This window comes from Pteropus alecto, unplaced genomic scaffold (assembly GCF_000325575.1).
Source record: "Pteropus alecto unplaced genomic scaffold, ASM32557v1 scaffold59, whole genome shotgun sequence".
NCBI classification, from domain to species: domain Eukaryota; kingdom Metazoa; phylum Chordata; class Mammalia; order Chiroptera; family Pteropodidae; genus Pteropus; species Pteropus alecto.
The window spans coordinates 4,566,642-4,584,788 of record NW_006443292.1 but is presented as its reverse complement, the minus strand read 5'-3'; the positions used below and the strand labels follow the sequence as shown (position 1 = coordinate 4,584,788).

At 39.7% G+C, this 18,147-nt stretch overlaps 1 protein-coding gene across 3 annotated transcripts in view; it reads right to left on the bottom strand.

The window, feature by feature from the left end:
* ASB7 (ankyrin repeat and SOCS box containing 7) overlaps positions 1 to 18,035 on the bottom strand; it is a 37,230-nt gene extending 19,195 nt beyond the window's left edge. Inside the window, exons 1-4 of one of the 3 annotated variants that reach the window (XM_006924144.3) lie at positions 17,920 to 18,035; positions 12,877 to 12,998; positions 10,867 to 10,988; positions 8,693 to 8,954 (exon numbers count right to left, since the gene is read on the bottom strand). In XM_006924144.3, coding sequence (XP_006924206.1) covers positions 8,693 to 8,903 — 211 coding nt within the window. In that variant the 5' untranslated portion in view covers positions 8,904 to 8,954; positions 10,867 to 10,988; positions 12,877 to 12,998; positions 17,920 to 18,035. The remainder of the gene's footprint in view (positions 1 to 8,692; positions 8,955 to 10,866; positions 10,989 to 12,876; positions 12,999 to 17,919) is intronic. The other 2 variants (XM_015598727.2, XM_015598728.2) reach the window with 2 other exon arrangements.
* Positions 18,036 to 18,147: the final 112 nt, after the last annotated feature.

The following is an 18,147-nucleotide window of genomic DNA, read 5'->3' as shown; positions in this document are numbered from 1 at the left end:
AATGATGTCTATTGATCAATTTCAAGGTCCTTGATTACGTCTCTTTCCAGTTCAAATCTGCTGTTAACCACTCGAGTGAATTCTTCTCAAGTTTTAGTTATTATACTTTTCAACTCTAGAGTTTCTACTTAGGGTTATAGAGAAATAAATTCTCTTTCTGGAAAGTCTCTATCTGATGGGTCACTGCCATCATATTTTCCTTTAATTCTTCCACCACGGTTTCATTAGATCTTTGAACACATTTACAACAGCTGCTCTTAAGTTTCATGAACTAAGTGTAATATCTAGGTTTCCTCAGAGACACTTTCTATTGGCTGGTTTGATTTCCGGTGTATGAGCTATAAGGTCCCATTTCTTTGCCTGTCTGATAATTTGAGACCTTATCATAGCAACCTAAGATTCTGATCCCCACCCCTTCTGTGTGGATTGCTACTGCTGTTTTAGTGAACTGCCTAGATTAATTCTATACACTCCATTTTCCCCACAGCATGTGGACGCTTGTCCCTGTTCTGTTGTTGTTGTTGTTGTTGTTATCACTGAAGTCTGGCTTTCAGGGGCTCTTCCTAGGAGTAACTTGTATTTGGCCAAAATAACTTACGTTTGATCAGTGGCTGGTCAGAGTTGTGCTAAGTACCCCAAGCCAGTAAGGCCTCCACCCTCTGTGTATACAGGGTGACGCACACGCTGAATGATGAGGTGATTTACCAGTGTGCCCCAGCTCTCACTTTCTAGCCTTATGTTCAGCCAGGGATGAGTAGATAACTGGGGACCCCTCTGTCTTTTCTTAAGCTTTCATACAGCCTTCCAGATCCCTAGGCATATTTAAAAGCTTAAAGAAACCCACATGGCTGTCTCATTCACCTGGTCTCCTGTTAAACGTGAGGCTGCTTTGTTGCCTGCCCAACCAGGATCGCGGTCTCAGGCACCTGTGCCGCTGGCCCTTCCAGACCGTCTGCCACCTAGACAGAGACCACTGTTACTTTTGACAATGCTCCAGGCGTGGAGGTTTTCCACTGAGCTCCAAAATCAGGTCAGCCCCCTCTGGCGACAAGGAGGCTCCCAGCCCGCATGTATGCCACGGGGCTGGGGGGAGGGGACCACAGAGGTGAATGTGACAGCCACTTTGGGTTTCATTTCTTCTTTTTCAAGATTCTAAAGGTAAAAACTTAAAGAATCCATTTAAGATCATTGTTTTTATATTATAAGCATTTAAAGCTATAAAATTTTCTCTCAGCACGGCTCTAGTACATTCCACAAATTCTTATATAGTTTCATTATCATTCAGTTCAAATTAGTTTTAAATTTCCAAATCTGAGGCTGTCCTAGATATCTTATTATTGATTTCTAATAAAATTTCATTGCCAGCAAAGAACGTACTCTTATGATTTTAGTCTTTTAAAATTCACTGAGACTTTACTGCCAGTATATGATTTTTCCCGGCGTCCGTGTCATGTACACGTGAAAATAATGTGTATATTCTGAAGGTGTTGGGTGCCATTTTCAAAAATATCTATTTGGTTAATGTGATTGATAATGTTTTTTAGCTTTCCGCTAGTTACTGATTTCTTTTACCTACCCGTTCTATCAATTGCTGTGAGATGTTAAAATCTCCAATATGATTGTGAAACTGTCCATCTCTCCCTTTGTCAATTATTTACCTCAAGTATTTTGAAGTTCTCTTCCTAGGTCCGTGCACATTTTATGACTGTTATTCTTCTGAATAAACTATTCCATTTAGCACTGAAATGTCGTTCTCCTAAGTCTGTCTTGAAATCTATTATGTATATTAATGTGGCCACTCCTGCCTTCATGTGCTTACCATCTGCATGATATGTTTATCCATTCATCTACCTATCTGTATCTTAATAAAGTGTGTCACAAATAATTCAGCCTTGTTTACTTATCCTGACAATTTCTAGCTTTTAAATGGAGTACTTAGTCCACTAATGTTTAATATAATTATCGATCAGTTGAGTTTAGATTTACTATTTTATTATTTGCTTGCCATTTGTCTCCTCTATCATTTCTCTTCTTCCCTTTACTGCCCTCTCCTTTTTTTGGGTACTATTAGGACATTTTTTCATATTCCATTTTAATTTCTCTATTGACTTTTTAGTTATACCTCTTTGCATTACAGGCATACCTCGAAGATACTGCAAAAAAGCAAATAATGCAATGCAGAGAGCCACAATTTTTTTGGTTTCTCAGTGCATATAAAAGTTATGTTGACACTACGTTGTAGTCTAGTAAATTCGCAATAGCGTTATGTTTTTAAAAAATCAATGTATATATCTTAAATACTTTATTACTAAAAAAGGCTAACCGACATGTGAGCCTTCGCGAAGCTGGTGGAAGGTCTGGCCCCAGTGACATCGAAGATTGCTGATCACGGACCAACATCACAAATATAATAATGATGAAAAAATCTAAACTATTGTGAGAAGTGAGCACAAGCTGCTGGAAAAAAGGCACTGACAGACTTGCCTGATGCAGGGCTGCCATGACATTCCAATTTGTAAAAAAAACAAAAAAAAACAACAAAAAAAAACCAAAGCATCTGTGAATCGCAATAAAATGAAGCACGCCTGTGATTTTTTTCTGGTTGCTCTGAGGACTGGAATATAAACACTAATCTGATCAAAACATCACCAGGATTCGTACAGGTCCCCTTACGTGCTTCCCATGTGTGTTTAAAGCTCAAATACTTTGGACATCACAAAACCCTAAAAGCAGGAAAGTCAGATTTTACAAAGTACGTGGATAAGAACCGTATCCTAGTATGTGTATATACTATACCCAGTATAGAGTATATGTGTATATATGAACACGTACAAACTACACGCATGGCCAACTGTACCGTAGTTCATTGTACATGTAATTATTCTTTTTAAAAGTTTTGGAAAGCACCAAAAGCAATTAGCTAAGTTACACAGGCACTGTTTCGAGGTCTAAAAAACAGTTATACGTTCTAAGTATTAATGTACAGGAAAAAAGCAACAGTGATATAGGGGGAAAAAGTACCTAAATAACTAAAACTGTGCTAATAACTGACCACGGAATAAAGAACTAAAAAGTCAGATGGTATAATGTTTCCAAACAGGATTTCCCCCAGATTTAGTACTTTTTCATTAATGAAAAACTGAAAGTTTAGAAAAGCAGCAAGGCAAAACACAGCATTCCCTAGTAACCACTGTCAACACTGATGATAAACTTGCAGCGTTTCTTCCATCCATTTTAAAAAATTATACGTAATTGTAATCACGGTCTGATTATTTAACCTTTTTTCTACATCTGAACACTGAGAATGCCTCCATTCAAAAAATTATACCTAATAAGGGGTAAAATTTTCATGCAGAAAAAAATTCCTGCATTCAAGACTGTTTCCTTGGAATAAGTAAAGAAAAGTAGATTTATTGGGTGAAAAGGTCCCCCGCTTTTTGGGGTCTGATACATACGACCAAACGGCTTCCACAGCGCTTTCCTGAGTTCTTATCATTGATACCCCGTTTTCATCACACTTGGGATTATTTCCAAACTCTTTCTTTTTTGAAAAGCTCAAAATAAGTTCTCACTGCTCCGCTACGGATTTCTTTGGCTAACCTTTCTCTCTCTCATTTTCCTGAGTTTCATCGAGAGGATTTTCCTCCTGGACTGAGAGGCGACCCGAGAAGTTTTTCTCAGGTCCCTCCAGGAACTGGCTCTGTGGCCTTCACTTCAAGAGCTTCGCCTGTCCTCCAGGTCAGTTTGCATAAGTGCTGAATCTAAAGATAAATAACTGCACTAACACGGGGTCTTTTAATGTTACTTTCTTAAGATGTCCAACACGGTCTTAGTATTTTTAGAAAGATTCAAAATGGAAAAGTGAAGATGATGATGGTGATGATGATAGATAATAATGATGATGATAGATTTCTTATAATTCCCACTCTTAGAGACTCTTCCCCATAACTCCAACAGCACGCTAACCTGATCAGAAAGATTATCAGAATTTGTATGAGGTACAATTATATGCAGCACATTTGTGTTTAGAAACTAATATATTTTGACATTATAAAACACTAAGTGTTCATCGTTTTGAAGCAGGATGTTTCAGAGTAAAGTAGCAAAATACCATTTATCTGCACAGGCCAGTGTTTTAATTTTAGGTCTAATATGGTAGCTACTAGTCACACGTGGCTACTGAGCACTTGAAACATGGCTAGTGTGACACCAACTGAAATTTTACTTTAATTGAAATGTAAATAGCCACTCGTGCTATATGGACAGCACAGGCTTAGATTAAACGAGAAAGTCAAACTTGCTCATTTTCTCAGTGAACCTGGATTCCTCCCGTAACTGGCAGGGAGCAGGGCTTCCCGCAGCTGCTCCGCGAGCAGACACCTCTCTCTCACCACGGCACGGTGACAGGCGGCCTCGGAGCGCTGAGGCCTGTCAGCCCTGTGAGGTCACTCACCGATGGTTTACTGTGCTGCTGCGGACATCTGTGCTCAGATCTGATCCTTTAACATACGTACTTAAGATAAAGAATTTCTTGTCGGGTTAGTGGTTTGTATTAAACATCTACGTCCTGTTTTATTAAACTGCATTTGGCTAACTCTCCTCCGCTCGTACAATAAATGGCAACTGTTTTCTTCCTGATGCTCAGGCCCAGAACCTCAGTTTCTCTTGATTTCTTTCACTTTCACCTTATATCCAATCTATCAGCAAATTCTGCTGGCTCCATTTTCAAAATATGTCCAGAATCTTACCATTTCTCAAGGTATCCACTGCTATCTAGACTGAGCCACTAGCAACTCTTGCCTAAATTCTTCTAAAGCTTGTTGACAGGTCTCCTGTTTCTCCCTGGCCTGGCACATGTTAGGTGCTCGATAAATATTTGCTGAATAAACACTGGCCACCTCGTCTAATGATCTTTATGAATTATCTTTCATACACAGGGTGGGGAGGGTGTGAGTGCTTACGCCCTATTTCTTGTGGGTTATTTCGTACTTTCCCACCTTTGAGTTTTTGAGTTCATTTCACCTTAATGTCCATGACAAAATAATCCCATTAACAGAAGGGGGCCAATCTGACTGGAAGCCTGTAAACTCTTAAACTGTGGTTTTTGGAAAAGAGCAGGTATAATGAATTCAGGTACTTTTTGAATCCTACCTTAAGGCTAGCTAATTTTTAATCACTATTTTTTAATAAAAGAATTGGTCTTGTCTCTTTAATGCTGGGGAACAATTATCTTAGATATCACTGGTGTTTATTTCTTCTTTTATTTGTAACAAAACAGATATGGGTCTACCTTGAAGAAGCTTCAGAGTAACTGGAAATATAGATATTAAACAGGACACTACAAAGATAACTCATATACCTGTGATGGGTAATACACTAAAAGACGCAGACAACAATATATAACGGAAAGATGTGACTGAGAAAGCAGTGAATGAAAGCGGAAGGAGAAGTAGGTCCGAGCTGGGTACGGTGGGCAGCGGTGGGGCGAGAAAAAGAGTGACCCGGGCGGAAGCCCCTGAAGTCAACGACTGGAGAGAAGGGAGAGGGGCCGCTGCTCAAAGATGAAGCTGGAAAGATACGAGGAGTCCGACGCCGTGGGGCTGCGTAGATCACATTCAAGACTTTGAACGTTATTCTACAAGAATTGGGGAACCACTGATGGATTCTGAAAAGGAAACATTTTAGTTTGCATTCTGAACAGATCATACTACTTAGAGAATGGCCAGGGCGGGGAAGGGGGGACCGGAAGCAGGGAAGGAGGGCACCGTCATAACAGTCCTGGATAGAACTGAGGCTTCCTTGCCCAAAGGTGGGGCGCTGCCTCCAACGAAAAGAAGTGAAGAGATCTGACAACTGTCTAGGAGGCAGAATCGACAAGACTTAGCGGCTGATGGTGCTGGTGGTAAGGAAGGAGGGTCGAGCATGGTTTCTCGTTTCTGGCACAGCAGTCAGAGGCCGTGGGGCTGTTTTCGTGTTGTGCCGTGAGCATGGAGGGGCTGAACTGGCAGCTGGTTACCCTGGCCTAGAGGTCAGAAGCCAGGCCTAGACTACATACTGCACACGGCGAAGAATCACAGGGGCCAGGGAGGGGAAGGCGGGGGCCGTCTGCTCTCCTAGTACCGTTTCCAAACTGACACATGACGTCTAGGACAAAAACGCCCAGCGTCTCTCACTCTACAAGTAACAAGAGCAAGTAAAAGGCGCCCCACAGGAACGAACGAGGAGCTTCTCCAAAATGTTCAATTCTGTTGTTTTCAAATTTTATATGGACGTGTAATGGGCTAAGACATCCTTGAAGAATGCAAAGATTGAGGAGATTTGCCCCACTGGGTATCAGAATGTAAATATATACAGAAAGACAGCAACAGTAATTACGACGACGTTACACGGACCCGAGATCTACCACCAGTCTAGCATCACACAGACTTGAAAACTTTGCAACTGAGCCAGCAAGTCAGAGTCAGGAGGACAGAGGAATGACTTGAGCTTCCTTTATGGGAAAAAAAATATGAAATTGTACCTGTGAATGGATTTTATTTTTCTTTTGCCTTATGGTTTGTGCCTTCTGTGTCTCGTATGTCATATCACAGGGTCGTTATTTGCCTGTATTTTCTTTCAAAAAGTTTTGTGGCGTTTAGGTCTTTTAACTACGCAGAATTGATTTTGCTGTATGATATGAGATGGTCAGGCACAATTTCACATTTTATCTAAACGACAGTGGTATCGCTATAGATATAAATATGTATAGAGAGAAGGAACGGGGTTCAGTAAACTGTGGCCCACAAGTCAAATGTGGTCCACGACTGGTTTATATAAATAAAGTTTTATTGGCACAGAGCCACATTCATTTATTTACACCTTGTCTAGCTGCTTTCACTCTAAAACAGCAGAGTTGGGTAGTCAGAACAGACAGTAGGGCTCACGAAGCCTAATTTTTTTAATATCTGGACTTTTACAGAAAAAATCTGCCAACTCCCGATATTTAAAAAATCTTAAGTTCTATAGCTGAGCAAAAACCAACAACTGCAGAATACGGTCAGTGTATCAAATAATTTATGTTCTAAAAGCACACACAACGTACTCTGACATATTTTCTACGAGTACAGGTAATAATATTGGGAAACGATCTAGAAGGATAAGCACCAAGCTAAACTCACCCCTGTGGTCATTTCTGGGCGCATGCAGGCCACAAAGGATTGGGAGTTGGCCAAAGGGGACATTGGCTTTATTCGCACTTTCTTTGAAATTTCATTTTATTTGTTTTAAGGAGACAAATTCATATTACTTGAGTGATCAGACTTTTTAAAATTAATTTTTTAAAAGCAAGGCTGGCAGAAGCAGAAATAGGAATAAATGGAATCAAAAAATGTGAGCTCTGACCTTGGTCTTTACTGAGCACTTCCAGAATTTTCAGCGTTCTGATCCTACACACACCTTTTAGTTTTTTTCAGACCTTTCTCCCAGCATTCCTCTTACCTACCCTTTTCATGAACTGCAGAACTGGGGTTTTCAAGTTTTAGGGTGAAATGGGGGATGAGCCAGAGGCAGGAAGGGATGGAGGAGCGGTAGAGAGAAGGCACAGGCCAGAGAATGGCTGAGTCCTGCCAACGGTCAGCCATTTCGGGATTATCGTTCCTATCTCAGGGCCCCTGGGATGGGTGATGACAGCCAGTCCGAGGTCTGGCACTGTCCCGCAATCAGTCCAGGCTCGTAGCCTCCATACTCCAATTATCACACAAATCACGTGACCAAGAGATCTTGTAGCACTTTTAACATTTTCTGTCCATCAAGGAAGTTTGCAAATGGGACTAGTTTTGTTAAGAAAGCACACATGAGAAATGAAAAGAAATGCTAGTCATGAGCGATTCAGGCCTTGAATGGCACATGTGAAGTCTGAGTCCCAACCAGGCCGCTTTATGCCGTAACGTACCAAGATAACATGGGCACGAATGATAAAATACATAGAGTCCACCTTTGGGAAGACTAAGTAAGTAGAAATTCAAGTGGAAAAAAACATGTATGATTTTAGGACAGTTATTAGTCATTATCAATCATGGGAATCATTATGGTAATAGTTTGTGACGCGAAAACATAAAATGTCAAATGTAGTTTCCAACTGCACGTATCTATCCAAGATTAGACCTCAGACAGCCAATCTGCATACAGAATACCTAGAAATTATGTTCAATTCGGAAAAAGCAAGTGCTCTAAAACGGTAATAAAAGCAGACATCCAAAATATTTTAAAAGAAGGTAAATTCAAAAGATAGGGTATATCAAGGACACGCTATTTAAAGGGACCTGTGCAAGTCTATCTACTTGAGCAATTACCAGCAGGGGAAACAATGCAATTCACCAGCTATGGTACCACAGCCACTTCTGCTTGTGAGTCAGAAGCCACTGGACAGCCTGAGGAAGGCTGAAATAACCTAGAAAAACCTGACTATCTGAACCACAGTTACGGTGGGGAGAAAGCACGTTCGCCAAACCGATCTCTTAAACGACCTGTTTTTAAACAGAATCCGGCATTATTTTGACAAACCTCCACACGGGAGAGTAAAAGTAACAAGAGTATTCACAAAGGACAAGGACTAAAAACTATATCCACGCGTGTACGTGTATTCAGAACTGAATGTCATTTCGTTTTAAGTTTCTCCGAGGGAAAACAAGAGATTGGCTTCTAGAAAACTCACCTCCGTGTTCTAGAAATACTCGAACACACCTTTCCTTTCCTCTCGCCGCGGAGAAATGGAGCAGGGTCCAGCCGTTCGCATCCCGGCCATTTGGAGAATAGCCTTGTTCCAACATCTTCCGTACCGTGTGGACATCGCCGGCGGCCACTGCAGCCTGGATCTGCAACTCTTCCTGGAGCTCAGGGTTCCTTCGACAATGGTGGTGTAACATCCTAGCTGAGTCCGCTTTTTACAAAGGATTCATTAGGTCACAGGGATCAGCCTTGAAGGGCGGTAGAACACACGACATTTAGCATGTTTGGCTCCTGACAGTGTGTCCATTAAAGATGAAAGAATTTTCCACTGCTAAATCACATGACTCTGAGTAATGACAGTTCAACTACTACTAAGACTAATTAACATGTAGCTGTCAGGACCAACACTTTTAGTCATTTCCCTAAGATGGTAAAGATTTCAAAGTGAAAGCCAAGAGTAATGGTCTAAATGGCTGAGACAGATTTCTTCTGCAGGCTTCTGAAAACGCGAAGCGAACACCCTATGAACGTGACAGCACTATTTTGGGTAAAACGGAAGGTGATGTTGAGCCCCTAGAAAATAGGACACGGAGGAGTCAGACGAGTACTCCTCCTCTTAGTTCAGATTTACCTGATGCACATGGAGATTTAAGTTCCAAACCATTCAAGGAGCCTAGCACAGATCAGTGAGTAAATACAGAGTACCGAATGAACAACTCATAAAACACGAGAAGCCGTTAAAAAATACAGCGCAAAACTTTTAGGCTGGTTTCCTAAAGTATTTCAACGGTATCTTATTTTAGCCCCAAAGGATGGTAGGTTGGGGGGGTCACAGAAAAGGAGGGTGAAGTAAATTAGAGTAAAATGTGTAGATTATATGGACTTTCCTTTATTTATGTTTTTCTTTTTTATTGTATTATTTTACTTATTTATTTGTTCATTCGTGTTTTTCTATCCTCCCCACTTTGTTATTGGATATAAGATTTAGTTTCTGCCACATCTCTTTACATTTTTCCTATTTCGCTTTCGATGAGTTTTACTGTATTAACATTCAAAGTATCCAGGTCATATAAAATATTTAAAAACTGCAGGAATCTAAACAACCTGTGGATGAACCACATGAAAAAAAATTATTTTAAAGGAAAACATTTCCCACACTATTAGGTCACAAAAGTCTGTACTCGAATTCGATATATAACGAGATCTCCTTTATACAAATAGGAAAAGTCCAAATTAAACTGATGAAAAGCTGTATCTTATATGCCTGTGTACAAAAATATGAGTACACTTTTAAGCTTTTAAAGACGTACAGAAACTAACAGTCTTCTAGGAAGCCATTCCATCTGGGCTGATTTTAAGGAATATGTTAGACACATCTCCTAATTAGTAAGTTTCCATTTCTGATAATAAAAAAATTATGTAATAAAATCCTTTAAAGACATTCTGGTCTCACATGCAGGTTAGACGTCTTGAGATAATCTTGTTACCAATAAGAATTTATCTGATAAAACTTCTCATGATAGATTGTACGAAGGTAAAACTAAGCCCAACTTAGGTCACATCATCACAGCCTGAGCATAAACAAATATTCCACATTTTATACACAGAAAATCGTTATTACAAACTCAGAAGTACCACGACTAAGTAATGTCATTTAAAAATATCAGGCTACGGCTACAAAGAGCTATTTCCTCAGGAAAAATTGGGAAATGAGAAATTTCCTGACGAACTGTTTTCTTAATAAATATGACTTCCCCCCATCTCTCTTCACTTAATTACTTTTTCTCAGCTGATACCAAAACTGAGTCCCGTTTTAGAAACTGGAAAACCAAAAACTGTTTTTGGAATAGGTTTTCACTTATTGTTAGTGTTTGAAGAGATGCTGAAGACCACTAGAAAGAATTAAGGGAAATGACTACTATATGCTCAAAACAACGATCTTTAACAGATTTTTTTTTCATAAATGGAATGATTACCTTGCCACTTAAATGCGGTCTACTAAGCAAGAAAAGGGTTCAAACGATATCCAAAAAAGCCTAGATTTTCTTTTACCAAGTGCTATGTTTAGTATACAGGAGCTGAGCTGAAGGAGAAAAGAAACAGGGAAATGGCTTCCCCCCCGAAAACAGCACAGATGACTAATGACCCTCGGTCACTTACCTTACAGAAGAATGTCCCTTCTCCTGATAGGTGGGTTGCCTAATAACCATTGTGCACATAAAGCATTATGGGGAGGGGACGCAGAGTGTGTCCAAATCAAGGCGCAAATCAGCTTCCTTAACCTAAAAACAAATGAAAGACAATTGTGGGAAAATTCTTAAATGAAAAAAATCAAACCTGTCTGCGCTGTCTACCTTTTGATGAGCTTAAATTTCAGCGCTTTACCACAAACTTACATAACGGAGGGAGAACTCAGAGTAAGTCTTAAAGAAAACGATCTTAATATCTATATGCATCTCCGAGGTGGTATAAAATGATTTATTTTCAGGAATTTTTTTTTTCTAAAAAGGTTGTTTTTGAAAAAGAACACAGAAAATACTAACTCACGCATCTGGAATTTGGATGCAAAGCCAAGTTCTGTTTGCTCAATGCAGAATATATTTTCAGACTTGCTTCATTTGAATTACTGTTATTATAGCTTTATTTTTTCAATTATAGTTGGTACACAACCTATCAGTTTCAGGTGTACAGCATGGTGATTAGACATTTCTATGACTGATGATCACCTCGATAAATCCGGTACCCGCCTGACACTATACGTAGTTATTACAGTGCTACCATATTCCCTATGCTATATTCTACATCCCCACGACTATTTTGTAACTACCAGTCTGTACCCTCCCCCCTCGCACCCATCCCCCTCCCCCTCACTTGAATTACTTTTTAACTGACGCCGTTAGTCACTTGATTTTTCTAAACAGGACTAAAATGAGAATGTGTGTGCATCCAATACAGTAGGTGGCCGGAGCCAAAACGGAATCTATGGCAACTAAACGGAGATTATATCTTTAAATGCTAGCTCTTCCTCTGTCCAAAAAGCATCACGTTAATCACTTTGAAGTTGTAATTCCTTTACGCACACGCCAAACTAGGTAAAAGATGAACAGGGCTTGCCGCTTCCCCATTTGAATTCTGAAAAACTTCGCTCTACAAGTAAAACAAAAGGGGTCTTTTCCCACATCGATTACATCCGAGGTCTGTGAATTCCACTAAGACACATTCGAGGTGACTTCCACACACTCTGCCAGGATCGCTCTAGGAATTACCCATTGGGAGAACTGCTACCCCATCCTGGTGGGGATGGGTGTGCTAAAGCCCTCTGTCGCTTAAACAAGAAAAGGTTGGACCACCTGGCAACCTGATGTGCTATGGATAAAAGTGACAGTAACAGGTGCTGCTGGCGGCCCGCCAGAATTTTCAACCAATCCAAATTCGTCTAGTCTTTCTTCTTTTCATACCTAATTTCTCCTTGTTAAACTTCTTCAAAGAAAGTCAAAGACTATGCCGACGTGTACTGAGAAATAATATTTGATTTAAAACTACGCCGGTTCTTTCTAAATAAACGAATTAGTCACGATCAGAACGACTCCTACAAGGCAAACCGTAAAAAGATGTAGTATTAGCCTCACGCGAGTGGCCGATTCTAAGACTGGGGCAGGAAACACACAAAGTGACCCTGGAGCATCTTACAGTGCCAAAAAGAGAGGACGTGCTCAGAGAAAAACGTAACGACAGGGGTGTGTCAAAGGGACCCAGGAGCCAAGTGAGAGCTCTCATTAGCCAAAATGGAACAATCTGAACAAGAGAAAGTACCACTAGATTCTAACCCGAAGTATAGAATAAATAACTGATTGAATGACTTAATAAAGGGTGGGGGGTGGCAAATCTGTGCAGAATTCCAAATAATTTGTTTAGAATCTTCCCTTTCAAGAAAGTGGAGCATAACTCCCACTCTTGTACAGTGAGAAATCTGAAAAATAGCGCCTCGGCCCGGTGACTATATGGTTAAAATCGGCTGTTAGTTGGATATGATAGAAGCCAGCGCCTCGGCCCGGTGACTATATGGTTAAAATCGGCAGTGCCAAGTTACGCTGTTCGTTGGATATGATAGAAGCCGTCTAATCGTAAGAAAAATATCGAATTGCAATTGAGTAACATTCTACAAAATACCTGATAAGTACTCCTTAAACAGTCAAGGTCGTCGAAAATAAGGAAGTCTAGAAACTGTCACAGCCAAGAAGAGCCTAAGGAGACAAGATGACCTCATGTGATGCTGCCTCCTGCATGGGATCCTGGAACAGAAAAAGGATATTAAGTAAAAGCTAAGGACATCTGAATACACAGGGATTTTAGTTGATGATGATGTTCCCGACTGGTTCGTTAACTGTGACAAACGTACCTATTAATGTGAGATAGGGTAACTGGGTTTGGAGCGTGTGAGAATTCTGTACTATCTTTGCAATTTTTCTGTAAACCTAAAACTATACTAAAATAAAAACTTAAAAAAATACAAAACAATGTCGCCGATGATGAGCCTTCAGCGTTTCCACAAACGAACCGTGATTATTTCCCAGACGAGCACTACCTTCCACAGTTCAAGACTGAACATCCCTGGATGCCTTACTGCTAAGTCTGTCCCCAGCACCCCATCTCCCAAGAGAAGGGGAGGCGACCTTCCACGGCTTCGAACCTTTAAGAATCCTTTTTTGTCACTGTCTTCCATCTACCCATCACCATCTCACAGAGACAACGGGGGTGGCTGGACGTGAGGGCGTGTGAGGTGGAGGTTGAGGAAAAGAGAAAATAGTTATCGACTTATTAGTAATATCGAGAAAGGGCTTTGTGTTAAAAGATGAAGTGACTACATTATTCCTCCCGGTAAGAAAGATGGGCAATGGTAACTTGTGATAAACCCATATCGGCTACTGCAATCAGACAGATGACGTTCTACTGAGCGCCTGACATGTGCTTGGCACACTGCCAAGCCTTGGCCACCGGTATTGCCCCTGGGTAGAACTTTGCTAGAGAGTTCTGCCGACTTAAAACGAATCAAATAATCCTAGAACGTTAGATCGTGTTGCTTTTCTGACAACGCCCAGCACTATAAATAATCACCACAGATTTACAGCAAAAAGCACCATACATGCATCAATCTTCAGAAGGAAAAACACACACGATGCACCCAGGAGCCCCGTCAGCTGCATTCCTTAAATTATAAAGGACAATGACTTATCACCAAATATCCTGAGAGTCCAAAGCATCAGACAATTAATTCTAACCTGGTGCTATGTTATGAGAGTCTGCAGTTTAAATAGAGATGATAGCTAGCCAGGTATGTATGAGTAAAGGAAAAATAAAGATTTTTGAACCTAAAAAGTAAATACAGTACTCAGTGGTAAAGTTGCCTATTAAAAACCACAGAGGAAGTTTAGAAATGAGAATGGAAAAAAAGTCCACTTCCCCTGAAAGAGGGCAAGTTTAAAAATCTGATCGTTAATGGAAGTCTCTTATAAAAGAATATAGTGAAGGAAGTGAGTTTCTAAATAAATATATGTATAGTGTAAGTTGTTTTTAAATTAATAATGACTCAGAATGACTAAAACTCTGAGGGTAAATCTTGAAAAATTCCATTCCAGTTTTCACAGACAGAAAATAGAAAAACAACATACTAACAGGGAAGACTTCGGGATTATACATTAAAATGGGCAACTTTCCCAATGTACCATTTTTATACGAGATTTTATTACCCAATGTTAAATGTGTTTAAATTTTATGAATTCATCTTTTCTATTCTACACAGGGTCAAAATATAACCTAGGCCTCCAAGCTTTTATACTGTCGACCGTATTAGAAACTATAAATTTAGGAATTAAATGTTACCATCTAATTTCCATATAGAGGCCAAGTAAACTTCAGTTAAAACCAAAACTTCTTGCTTCACATAATGAAAAGAAAAAAGAAGTCTATATCCACAGGATAGAGTGAATTACATAACTATAAAACAAAATATTCTTAAGACCTGTCTAAAATTGCCTTTCACCATATCTGCCCACACGTCCCCAATTTCCTTTGGCATAAATTAGTCATTAATGGCTTTCTGCATGTTATTTTCACTAAAAAGTCCACACATTTTTTTTTAAGTGATACAAACTAGAACTGTGCTTTCAGATCTCACACCAGCTAGAAACAAGATAACAGCTTGCTACTCAAAAAAAGAAATAAGCGTTTCTTTGCAGAGTAAATAGAGATACAGGCTGGCAAGGAAGTAATATCAGCAACTCCAAGGATATGGGATCTGAGAAAAAAAACCTACCAACGGCTCACAAGTCCTAAAAGGAAGGATGGATGTAGAAACTACTACAAGGCAACACAGCAGAAACGTCTATGAGTTTTACTTACATGATCGAGAGTCTGGAACCCAAAATCAAATAGAGGTGTTATTTTAGTAACACGCAACCTGGTCGGCACTATGTCCCCAAACAAGTAACGCGTTGTATTTCTATTTCCTCCCAATTACCGGGCCTCTACGTAACCTAAGAAATTATGATCACGAACAGTTGATAACTCTCAGAAGTCCCAGCAGAAAAACTAATAATTTTCATGAAATGCGAAAAAGGCAATAGAAGAAATTTTATAATTCACTTATGCAGACCCAAGTCGAAGTTTACCTCACAAGCGTCATAAATGATGAGGTCCTTTTGATATTATCTTATTAATCCACATCTGGCATTATCGTCTTAGAAGCATCAAGTGCGTGCCCAGAAAGTGTACTTCGAGAAAGCAGACGATCAGTCTACTTAGGGAACGCCTTCAGTTGAAAATGAAAAGCAAGGCTGAAAGTCAGGTATCAACTTTATCTCTGACTTTCAGACTTCTTAGGAAGAGTATGTACTTCTGTGTTACCAAAGTTGATTATAAACAAAATAGAGATATTATAACTCAATACAATAGCGATATTATAACAGTCAGTAATTGTGATGCTATCGCTATTGTATTGAGTTATAATATCTCTATAACTATTATATTAGTTATTTTATACTGTTGACCATATCAGAAACTATAACTAATATAATATAGCTAATATAATACTTATATTATAGAAAATAACTCTTGATCATAGCATGCTCAAGGTGCATCACCAAATATCTTCAATTAAAATCAGTTATTTTCCCTGTGTGATTATAAATCTATATTTGGCTATCAAATAAATCAGGTGTTTTGATTTTTTTTTTCTTTTTTTTTTTTTTGAGCTTTCAAAACTATGTGACTGGCACTATAATTAACAGAAAGTTAACTACCAGATTGACAAATGTAAACCACCCAACTGGCCATGTTGGTAAATAAGTAGCCAAATTAAATATTTTAAGTGTTTAGCATAACCTAGACCAACTACTCTTAATCATGCTAATATTAGAAACAGATGCTGACAATTTATATCCAGTCCCTAATCTTAGAAAAACATTAAAAGCTGAGAGGATCAATAAGATACCATTTAAGCAATGAGAATGAACTGGCTGGGGAAACATTTTCCTTCTCTCTTTATATCTCTTTGTATGCTGGACTCACCACAGACTCACCCCCTTATCATCTCAGGTGACAACACCTCTCAGAAATGAAAACATGAGTAGAGGTAAATCTAAAGCAGGAAAAGTATTTAACTAGAAAGGCCTGAATAAAAAACACATTTTTACCTTAAAAACATACTTCAAATATTCTAGCATCTTTTAAAAGTCCTAATGCTCAAGCACCTCTCTGGTGATTCACATACTCAAATAATGAAAAATGTCTTTAACTTTACAGACTTCTGCCTAGCTTTTACTGAGATGAAGTGGACCCTATATACACTTACGAGTTTGCCCTAAAATTCACCACAGAACAGGAGAAACTGATTCTAAATCCCACTGAGTAGCATACACTATACCTTTGGTATCTGGTTTCAGGTCTCAAGAATATGCAAACCCCCAGAGCCTCTTAAAAGTATCTTTAGCTATGTCTTGACAATGAGAAGAATCATGGAAGACGTTAATTTCTGTCTGCGGAAGGCAGAAAGTTCAGAGGAACAGAGTAAATCAAAGATTTCCTAATAACTATTTTAAGTACTTCCTTGTACCTGAAATTCCCTAAACACAATCTGAGACATTAAAATAACTCTGAGATTAACAAGTCACTTTATACTCGTGTAACTGGATGTTAGAAAAGTCATTCACGTGGCAATTTTCGAATTAACTCTTATATCATTTTTCTGATCATATCCCCTCTTTAGGAATGACACGAATGTCCTAAACTTACCTTTTGTGCATTTTTCAGAAACGGCAACAAAATATAGCGGCACAGATGTGATCACCTGACTTAGATGCTTACGTTTCAATCTGACAAATCCTCTGTAAGGGTTTCCGAAGGAGAAATCTTATTTATGAAGAGTGCAAAGAGAAAGCCCTAGATTCTAAACACACCAAAACATTCCTTCGTTTTTCAATTCTCGATGGACAAGAGATTATGTAAAGTTTTATAAATTCTAGATAATCTGAGGTGTAACAAATATTATTTATCTTTTTATATCCACATCTGTCACACAGAAACACAGAAAAGCCTGAAGGGGTTAATTACAGATAAGTACTTCAGAGGAGAATATTGCTTTGATGTGATTCATACTATTAAGGTACACAGATTCGCTTTTCACTAGAAGCAAAGTCATATTATCTTCTAAAACTCATAGATTTCAAGCCATTACTGTACCTTCCTCTATCAAACCCTGGTCAGTTCAGGAACTGAAAAGATTTTCTGATGGAGATAGAGGAAAGGTGACAGGAAGTTAAAAGGGGAAAACAGAAAACCGGTTTAATTAAAAAGCGGAGTCATTCGGAATTAACAAGCAATTAGCAAAGAATTGAGGAAGTCCCCTGAGAGTAGTGGGGGGGTGAGGGGGGCTACAAAAAAGTCTCAGAGTCTCAGAGCAGGGTAAAAGGGTCACTTGCATTAAAAGCTAATGCAAAACACGGAAACACTAGACAGAGAGAAAGGAAGAAAATACGTTGGGGGGGTAGAGTTATTAAAGTGTTAAGGATTAGAGCAAGGGCGGTGTTTCTGTTCTTGCTGGGAAACTGGGGGCCAGGAAAGGGGTGCATTCCCAGGTAACCACCCTGAAAATAGAGCCCCGCTTAATGAGGTAGGGGCCTGGAATAAACAGTGGGGGAGGGGAGGGCCGGCTAGTACCTTTGGAGGATGCTGGTCAGAGGCGCTCTGCTCCGTCTCTGGTGGCGGGGGGCAGGCCCCTTGCTCCTTTCTAGACTCCAGTAGGCACCTCCAACCTGGAAATGAGAAACCAGTGAGGGGTGCAAGGCCCCTGGCGCGAGCAGGAGGGGGCTCTGAGGAAGGGGGAGCAAAGGGAGAGAGTGGTGAAGGCAGGCAGGAAGCAGGGGTGATCCCCGTCCCCCCCACCCC